We start from the raw sequence: 10,261 nt of genomic DNA, 5'->3' as shown, positions 1-10,261 counted from the left end.
ACTTTGTTCTCTTTCCTTCCCAAGATATATTTACTCAATCTAGTTTCTTACTAATTTACTCTCATGTCTTGATGTGCTTCCAATAGGTGTAAGATATTATTTTCTGAGCGTACCCTCTATTGCTTCTTGCTCGCAACTTGCTACAACCCACTTTTGTTGACGTTTCATAGTCAAAATTTTCGCTATTGCCTTTGGCTTTCCCCATTTGCTCCTCCAAAATTCTTCTTAAGAATAACCAATGTTTGAAGAATGGATGATTTTGTGAAAGTACAATTCTTATGAAGCATATACTGACTATGCTATTTTACTTTTTTCCTCAATTTACATTTCCTTGTTCTAAATCAAGAAAACAATTACCCTTGCACCTTGAAATAGGCTTAATAGGTGTACCTTTAGGTCCAATGAGGATGCAAAATATTGTCAAGATGATGCCTAGCTATAAGGAGGACGTTCAACAACAACAAACACAAGATAGAGCCATCAACAACAAGGTACTTGTAACACATTAAAAGATTATAACTTTGTGCATCATGTGGAAAATACGAGCTTTGGATAGGAAAAGGAAGAAACTGGTGCAATCTGAATTGCTAGAGTTAGACTTACTACCTCCTTAGTATTTCTCAAATGTCACGTGCTATACGTATACATAGAGAAAAATCATGGATACCTAGCAACATGTACGCTTTGCAGGGCATGCTTATTAGATCCTTTTTGGAATCTATGATATGTTTCATATTAGACCATCTACAAATGACCCATTCTTGATGTTAATGTTAATGTCTTCCATATGCAAATGTTGTCAATATTGGATGTATTTCTTGATATAACAAGAGAGATGCAATCATTGGCAGTAGGAAAAATGACATCAAGATCATTACCCACCCTCGTTAATGAGATGAGATAGAGATTCATTTATTTATAAGTAAACTTTTAAGAACAAGGTGAATGATATTATTCTTATTATTAAATGGCCTGCGTGAAAAGAGAGATGGCAAATCCGAGGGAGAACCCAGGCCCTACATGATCAGATTCACAAGGGTTATCGTATTCTTTAAGATATTGGCTTTCATTGCCATCAAAGTTCGAACTTTCACTCGTACAAAGGACTAAATAGCCCACATAGTGTGTTGCGTAGCTGAACAATCATTCTATCCATACAAAGTTTGAACCTTCTACAACTAGCTATTTACGTACACCCTGAATCCTTGGTTGGTCATAGCGTCTCCACCTATCCTCCCCCTATAGCCTCGTTGCTTAAGACAATCTTTCCTACACATAGTACCACTCCTAGCACCTTTTTTCACACCAAAGAAGTAAAATCCATAGAAAGTAGCAACAAGTATAGAATCAAAGTAAGCTACGGCAACACCAAGCAATACAAAGCATCACAAAGCAAAGCTTGAATTCTAGATATGCAAATCTAAAAAAAGGTCAAGTTTACTAAAAGCCTAAAGTAGTTGTCACATGAAAAGTGCAAAGGAAAAGAGAATGATGATGTAGAGGGGATAATGTAGGGAAGATGCTCAATTAAAGACAACTTAAGTAGACACATTGCCTATTTTCTCTACCGCAGATAGGCAAAGAGAAAGGCGACAAAGCAATAAAATTGGAGGGACCGAAAATCAATAAAACCTAGAAAAGCATGTTGCCCAATACTCTCCACAAAGGTACCCAAAAAGGCCGAGAGAGCACATTAGGAGTACCCAATAGAAAATTTAGGCACTTAGATAATTTTTATTTTAAAAAAAATTTAAATTCGAAGCTAGATAATTTTGCATTTTACAAGTCGAGAGTGTTTTTAAATTAAAGCACAAAAAGCTTAGTCGATCAATTTTTTAAAACTAAAGCACAACAAAAAACGCAAGCTTTTCAAGCTTTTTCACAAGATCACATGTTAACGCATAAGAAGCTGGCTTGTGTCGTTCGAAGTTTCAACTGTAACCTTCGTCGCAACCATACGTCTCGTTCTCAACATACTTTGAGAACATGGTAAGGGACGATCCTTTCAGTTTGCTTGGCGATGATGGTTTAGGAACTCAATCTGCTCATGAACAAGGCATCATCATGATTGGAGAAATTCCATTAGCTTATCCACGAACGCAATTTGCCCATGAACAAGATGAAACAACAATCATAATAATGATAGGAGAGATTCCATTAGTATTATTTACTGGCGATCAAACAGATTCTGCAAAAGTAGCTGAGATCCCATTAGCAACGACATCGTTGGAGGAGCAAGGCTCAAGCTGGAAGCCAGATACTGCAAGGAACCTTGTGCCACATGAGGAAGCAAAGCTAAAATTCACCGATACAAAAAACAAGCAACAAATGCCAAACGTTGGTGGAGAACCAGAAATTGTGAGGAAGCTTCAAGAAGAGCAGGACAGCTTTGTTCAAGAGAGGGTAGTTAATCCACAAGTAACACATTGCTTTACATCAAGGACCAATGATACGTGCCACGAGGTTATCGAGCCAAAAACGAGCATGAAGAAGACGACAAAGCATCACCAAGAGGAACCTTTAACAACAATACAAGAAACTCAAGAGGAAAGTACTGTCGAAAGGAAGGTAGTAACACTTAGCGAAGTACTTGGCGAAGAGAAGGTGGTGAATTCACAAGTAACATATTGCTTTACATTAGGCATCAACGATACATGCCAAGACGTTATCGAGCCAGAAATTCAAGAGGACGTTCTAACTCAAGAGGAGTGTTCCTTGGAAGAGAAGGAAGTAATACTCGGCAAAGAGAAAGTGAATCCAGAAGTAACACATTGCTTTACATTGGATACATGCCAAGACTTTATCGAGCCAGAAACTCAAGAGGAGGATTCAGTGGAAGCGGAGCCGTGTCAGAGTCTGATGGAAGAGAAGGTTGAGAAGCCGTGTAATGGGGAAGCAAGTGTGGAAGTTCAGCATGGGACGGATGCCACATTTGCATCCACATACAACACAATCACCGACAACATCAAGTCCAAATCAACTCAATCTGGCAGCAACACTTCAATTAATACGCTAGGACAAGGCCACGGAAGCGCAGTTGAAGACAATGAGCGTTTGATCGATAAGCAGAGGGTTGAAAAAAAGCGCAAGAAAAAGAAGTCGAAGAAGAAAGGCAAAGCTACAATAACAAAGAGGCCAAATGTGATATGTCATGCTGGGAAGAAATTCATGCAATATGCAGCATTTCTCACCAGGAAGGACATCGTTCCTACTTTAATGGCATCCTTAGTTGGATGGCTCAAAAGGTACTTAAGATTGTGATTGTGTCGTGTGTTCAGCTTTTGTAATTCATTGCTGATCTCGAGAGCTCAACCTGATCATATGCGCTATGAAAAGTTAATGTGGTTTTTGAAAAGGATTGTCCTGTCCGATTTCAATTATAGAGTATTGCAATTTTGTTTCTTCTCATTGCCAAGCCTTCTCGATTCCTAACTTATGTTTGGATAGAACTTGCACGAACATTCTAACATCTTAGTATGAACACACTATATTTAAATAAAGCATATATATTTTCTAAAAAAGTATTATATGTTTGATACATAATCATATACTTTTTGCCATAACTATAAAGGTGGCATTGGTCTATAATCTTCCACCATTGCATGCATGCTTGGACTGCATCTACGAACTTAAATACTCTGTTGTCTCTTATCCCTTTTCTAGCAAGGTGACATCCTTTGGATTTGCATTTTATAAACCGACGATTTCCATCATGTATGGCTCGATAATTCTTTTCTATTACTTGTGCAACCCAAAATTTTTCTAAGTTTTAAAACATATAGGAATGATCTTGATGTATTCTTTCTTTCCAATGTAGTTGTCCATTGAAACCCATCCTTTGCCTTGGATTAGATTAGCAATATTGCCAACAATGTAGGTCACATTCTCATATGAGGTAATGCACCACTATCCACATACCATGGATTGATACATTCATTATCTTGTCCTACATTGTGTACATGATAGTTGCATCCTCCATGTGAAGATTCTAGCTAACTTTGTTCACATCGAGGTGGTTCTTCTTCTTCTTTTGTGATGTACATGCTTTCTCTGGTATTTTTATGTGCTTGATTGGCATATTGCCCATGATTGTGACCATGTGAGTGACCTCTTTCTCTCAAGTCTGCTTTGTTCTTATGTTGCTTATGTTGGTTGCCTTATTCATGGAGATACTCAAGGATGTTTGCATCAAGAACAGCAGAGTCTATTGCACGGTCACGTTCATCATGGTCAAGATGGAAAGTGAAAGGGCATACCCAGTGCTATTGGAATGACCATGGTTGAAGGATCTCAAGGTTATCCATGATTGGGGAGGAGAGACCCTTACAATCACAATCACCCAAGCGGGGAAGGACATGTAGATACTTATGGGAAGAGCATACTCCAAAAAAATTGCAAGCCCGAATGGCTAGAGGTGAGGGAGAGCTAGTAGCCCTCAACATTGTGCCTGTTGCAATGATTGATGCGCTCCACGTGGTATTTCCAAAAGGCTTCAATAAAGATGAAGAAGAACAAAGGAGGTCCAAGAACAACTAGCAAACTGAATCAGCCAAGTCAACGGCAATGGATGAATCACCAAAGGTCAGGCAAAGAGAGAAATTAGCATGGGATCGCATGAAGAACTAAAGTTGATCCAGATCAATAAATAACTTTACAACAAATTCCTCAAGGTAGCCAAAGTACTCTTCATGGAATACAACATACCAACCCTGATACCTTTTTAACGCTCCTTGTTGAAGCAAGTAGTTACCATAACCCATGCTTGGCTGTAGCAAAGTTGGACCAACCTTTAGATGTCCAGAATGAGAGCCGTGACTGCCATTGGTGCAGCAAAGATTGCTTTCAGAGATGCAAGGTGGTTCCAACGGAGTCAAGGTGTTTTATAAATGACAAAGACCTCTTTACTATCATTCATGCTCTCAAGACTTGGATGCATTTATTGTTTGAACAGGAGTTCGAAGAGGGACTGATCACAAGGGCAGGTTGCCACGTCATCAGATGTGGCCAGATCAAAGCAGCAGAACAGCCCTGATAGCAAGGCAGGCCTGATGAACTACCTCATCCCTGTCAACTGTAAACACGTCTGCTGATGTCAACTGATTGGTGTGTCAGGGAGTAGGTCAGCATCTACAAAACTTGATTGCTCCATACAGACCAGTCCGGTCTGTTCTAGCCTCTAGGCCATTCTAACCTACAAGAATTGCCCTTCCCTTCATCCCACATCTGTCAGCCTTCATCGCAGAAGCCCCTTGATGCACCATGATATTGATTCCTTGTGCTATGTCCAACAGCAAGTAATAGTAAGATGTGTCGGTCACAGGCATAGAGGTTTGTGCAAATCAAAATTTAACTTTCTGTCCAGCGGGATGTGCCTCAACTGCAAGCTACAAAGCAATGTGAAAATCCGTGGTGTTGCCAAGCAGACGGGGCTTCTCCTCTGGTGAGCCTGAACAGATGGAGTGTTGCATTCTCGTCTGCTTTTGTCATGGAAACCTGTCCGATTGAAGTGCATGACTGCAATAACCTCCTCCAAGCCTGCTCACAAATCTCCTTCCATGGGTGAATGGGACATTGGTAGCATAGTGCCATCAATCCAAGCATGCTACAGAAACCAAAATGAACATGATAAATTGCCATCTATAATAAAGTAGAATACAAAACTCGGAGCACGAGAAACTCGGTATTCCTTTTCTGAAAGACACATCAGAGAACTTTCTCCTGAATTCTGAGGAAATATCCAGAACGTGCAGTTCTTTGTTGAAGCGCGGGGCAAAGATTGAGTTCTCCGCATATATAGAGGCCCTTTTATGAATAAGGTTATGTAAGGTTCTGAGGACAAGCATCTGTCCTGGCTAATCCTAGAGGGTAGGCCAATCCCTAGGGTATTGCCATAGTCTGCTCAGATTTACTGAATCGTTTTACAAAATGGTCATGCAGATAAGCATCAAGAGTTCTCAAGCAAAGAAACAGCTGATTGCTTTCCATCTGACATTTTTTTAGCAGTCTCCTCCATGATTATCAGAATTACCATTATTTTGGACCTTTCATGGAAAAAAGAACAATACAACCCTATTAACTTCAAAAGCTTGGATATGCTCAATCAACCGAGCTGCATTACAATAAAATTGCATGGCTTCCAGGAATTACTGGGAAGCCAAGTGATGAGTGACAGCCATTCGTTGCCATTTAGATGTTCATTATGTCTGACTTGTAACATCTGCCACACTGTCACGTATCACTGATAAGCTGACTTTATTCAAAAAGAACCTTCATCACAAGTTTGTATACCCTTAACCACTGGATTACCTATTTATCACGGTCATTTGGGTCAAATGGTGTGACTATATCATCAGAGGAATTTACCCCTTGATTTTGTCCAAGGTCATTTGGGTCAAACGGCGCAACTGTATCACGTGAGGAATTCATAAATTGATTTTGAGGCTTCTGAATCATTTCCATCTTGCTATGCTTGCGCTGTTTTTGTTTTACTCCAGCTGTCAAGCCTACAGGCGCCTGAAATGTTCTGTTTTCATGATCCTCTTCAGCCATTTGGGATCCTTGTCCTTCTGGAGATCTGAAAATTCATGGATTATCTGATCATCTATTGGGAAAAATGTGTTTTGGAAGGCATTATATACAAAAAAAGGGAAAAGAGCTGCCAGAGTGACTAAGGGGATCATCAACCAGTACATAGGCGCTGGAGCACAGGCTTCAATGAACACTCTATATGTTGTAGTTGAAATGGTAGGCTTTATAAAGCCGTAGATCACCAAAAACAAGAACCAAAGAAGAATGCTGCCCCAGATACATACGTGTCGGACCCATGTAAAATATTTTATAAACAAGGCAAGTTGGCAGTTGACTGTACGTGTACAATGTAGCTCCAAAAATTTCCAAGCCTGGTACTTGGCCACCCTTATGGAATGCCTGTCGATGTAGGATGTTTACAACAAAAAAGAAGACCACAAGAGCGCTGGCCACTCCATTTGCCATCCATCCAAGAATTCTGATCCAACCAAAGTTCAAGTTCTTTACTCCTTGCTGATAAAGGTGTGGAAACTGCAGCAACACAATCCATCAGCTAAATATTTTACAGGCCAACCCTCTCAATAACTCAGGCACACTTGAAGCATGCTGGGATAGCTAATCCTTACTTGTAATTTCAACCGTGCAGATATGTCCTGCTCAAGCATTCCCAGGGCTATAACTGGAAGGGATGTAAAGAATACATTGAGCAAGGACATATACCAGTCATTGTAGGCTGCTTGTCCAGAGAAAACTGCATAGTCCTCATAGTAAAACAGGGTGAAGCCAAAATGTATGTTTTTGTAGAAGAAATAACAGATCTGAAGACAACAAGACAGAAGTCCCATAACAAAAGAAGTAAGGTGCAAATAGAAGAAGATTAAAAAATGCATTGTGCATGAAAGAATGAGATAAAATTACTCATACAAGATTTGAATAGCACCATGGATGTAATTCGCTGTAGCACCAGCTGCCATGAACAAGCAGCAAGCGCTCCAAATAGCTAAATTGTGCTATGGCAAAATCACTGGCTATTGTTGCCTGGAATGAGATAAGAGAACCATGCGTTGGGAGCCTAACCACTAGTAAGGTATCAACATATGGAACTTGAAAGATTAAAAGATATATTTGACTAAGAAGGTTGAACCCCAACATGCAAAGCACAAAGAAAATAGCAGAATTAAATAAATTATTAATGTATACTCGACTCTTTTTTATAAAGAAAAACTATATCTAATATTGAAGCCCACACATGGTCACTCCACAAATCCCATTTTCGCACCTGCATGCCCTCAACTCCAGTGATGCCAACGCCAACATGTGCTTCTTGTATCATGCCAACGTCGTTTGCACCATCCCCAATGCCCAATGTGGTGACTCCTGTCTTTTGCTTAACCAGCCGAGTTATCTGTAACCATACATATATCAAAGTATTTGTCTAAATGGTCACGAAAAGAAAACAGAAAAGAAAAGAGAAGTTTTGTTTCCAAGCCCTGGCATTAAATTTGTCATGATGATGAAAACACTACAAAAGCTGCAGAGAGAAGTAACCCCCACCAGCATACAAAAGCACACAGTAAAGAAGACAGTGGCTTTGGTCACTCAAACCTTGCCAACGAAGATGCCTAACACAACACCAAAAAATAAAACGGAAATCCAAGTTGACCATTAACCTCATTGAATGCATAAAAACAGCTACCCTGCTGAGAACAGAGTGGCATTGGTACGTGCAGGTCACACTGTGCCTGCAGTGTTCAGACTTCTCTGTAGTGTGATGCAGAAATACAGTATCTCTAGTCGTTGTGCAGGACCAATTTAACTGCCCTTCGGGCCTGTAGCCTGCCTAAAATAAACATTCTCTAGCTCAAGAGTCAATTCAATATCTTGAAGGTTAGAATATATGATGAGCCAGCTTTGATTCATAATTTCCTAGTTACAATCTCTATGCTGTGTAGATGAATGAGATCATCTATATTGAAAACCAAAGAGGAATTCCTTCCTGAGAATGAGTTAGAGAGAAATTGAGATGCCTGGGACCAGTGTAAGACGAATAATCGACCACTGACTCAGTATATTAGTTAATATAAGAAAATCCCTTTGAAGCATATGGGCATCAAATTGTGGAGATTCCGTGGGCTTGATCCTGCTTATAAAAGTCGGGTTAACCAGAACTAGCCTAAGATGCTTGAGAAGGCAATTAAATTTGACCAACTCTTTGATGACACAGTCAACAAAGGGGTTTAAACGTGCATCTATGCACAGAAGCCGCCTAATGCGACTGGTGGTTCTGCATTTCAAGGGTCACAAAAATAAAATTCAACAAAAGTCTATGCAAGTGAAAAACGCTTGGGGACCAACTCGCTTCTCGTCCTCTTTGGAGTACGAGAAGGCCACCTAAAGGTTAACCACCTTTGCATGGGGTGGAACATGCCATAGATGTTATACGAGATTTTAAACCCATGAGTAATCCCCCTTACCCCTCCTGAGCCAAAAAGAGGTTCAAGAGTTAGAAAGTTGGTTGATGGACTACCTGAAAAGTGGCTTTATATAGCCGAGTGTGTCCCCTTGGGCTTCACAAATTCTCTTGGTGAAGAAACAAGTGAGTATGAGTACTCATGAGCACTACCTTAGGTTCCGCCAAACACAAACGATTGTCAAGATAAATGGATGATTAATTTGCAACGCTTGTGATGGAAGCCAACCATTGAAAAGTTGGAATGCTATAATGCAACCGCTTGCAAATGCAAAGAGATTGCAAACTCTATGTGTGTGTGTGTAAGAGAGAGAGAGAGAGAGAGAGAGAGAGAGAGAGATTTAAAAAAAAGTGTGGGTGAGTAGGGAGAGATTAAAAATAGAAGGGGGCCACTTGGCAAGAAATAGTGTGGGACACTTTTTTTACAAAAATGTTAGTATAGCGCTACCTGGAAGGCAGTGCTAAAAATATGTGTCTATGCACTTGTGCGTAGACTATCACATCTTAACAAGATCATAATTAAGAATAAATATCCTCTCCCTTTCATTGATGAGTCGTTTGATCAACTCGAGGGTGCATGATATTTTTCAAAAGATTGATTTGCGTTCTGTTTTGGTTATCATCTAATATACATATGGGAAACTTTTGGGACAATGATGGGACACTATGAGTTTTTAGTCATAATGCTCTTGCACTTTTATGAACTTATGGATAGAGGCTTGCAATCCTATCTAGGTAAGTTTGTCACTTTTTTCTAAGAGGATATCCTCGTCTATAGTAAAACAAAAGCAAAACATCTTGAACACTTGAGACAGGTGTTCATGTTGCTTCAAGAGAAATTGTTACTTGCTAAGGAAAGTAAATGTGAATCCTTTGTGAAAGGAGTAGCTTATTTAGGGCATATAATCTCTAATGAGGGGATACGCATGGATCCAAGCAATGTCATTAAGGACTATGTGAAGATTACCATTTCTATGACGGATTCACTAAAGGGGTTCTCATGGGGGGAACCCCAACAAAGGAGTTTCGAGAAACTCAAGGCGGCGATTGCTACTGCTACTCCCATCCTAAAGGTAATGAATCCAAATCATCCATTTATGCTTGAAACGGATGCCAGTAGTAGTCATGTGGTAGGTGTTGTTCTTTATCAAAGGTAGTTGACCTATTGCTTTTGTGCACAGTGTAATTATTTAGCTTTATGAGAGGCAGTTGTATGCAATTGTCCATGCATTAAAAACATGGCAACATTACTTGTACGATGCC

At 39.9% G+C, this 10,261-nt stretch overlaps 1 protein-coding gene and 1 pseudogene across 2 annotated transcripts; both read right to left on the bottom strand.

The window, feature by feature from the left end:
• Window positions 1-5,170: 5,170 nt before the first annotated feature.
• Window positions 5,171-7,439, bottom strand: LOC147895325 (phospholipid-transporting ATPase 10-like; annotated as a pseudogene). The gene is made up of 2 exons (XR_015542028.1): window positions 7,155-7,439; window positions 5,171-7,059 (listed from the first exon to the last, which is right to left on the bottom strand). The product of XR_015542028.1 is annotated as a phospholipid-transporting ATPase 10-like (transcript).
• A 7-nt stretch (window positions 7,440-7,446) lies between these two features.
• Window positions 7,447-8,628, bottom strand: LOC147895324 (uncharacterized). Its single transcript, XM_087383454.1, has 3 exons — window positions 8,199-8,628; window positions 7,808-7,933; window positions 7,447-7,566 (listed from the first exon to the last, which is right to left on the bottom strand). The coding sequence occupies exons 1-3, from the start codon at window positions 8,244-8,246 to the stop codon at window positions 7,447-7,449; spliced, it is 294 nt and encodes a 97-aa protein (XP_087239580.1). The 5' UTR covers window positions 8,247-8,628.
• Window positions 8,629-10,261: the final 1,633 nt, after the last annotated feature.

Source organism: Dipteris shenzhenensis, chromosome 13 (assembly GCF_047967505.1).
Source record: "Dipteris shenzhenensis isolate YYH24624 ecotype China chromosome 13, Dip_SZ_1.0, whole genome shotgun sequence".
NCBI lineage: Eukaryota > Viridiplantae > Streptophyta > Polypodiopsida > Gleicheniales > Dipteridaceae > Dipteris > Dipteris shenzhenensis.
Note: the sequence above shows the minus strand (reverse complement) of the source record. Positions and strands in the feature narration are given on the sequence as shown.

Bases quoted from the DNA above. Each gene is read 5' to 3' on its own strand.
- LOC147895324 (XM_087383454.1), bottom strand. From the start codon at position 8,246: ATGCCACTCTGTTCTCAGCAGGGTAGCTGTTTTTATGCATTCAATGAG. The intron at 7,934-8,198 runs GTTAATGGTCAA...GTATGGTTACAG, and splicing joins GTTTTTATGCATTCAATGAG to ATAACTCGGCTGGTTAAGCA. The intron at 7,567-7,807 runs GTGCGAAAATGG...ATCTCATTCCAG, and splicing joins CTGGAGTTGAGGGCATGCAG to GCAACAATAGCCAGTGATTT.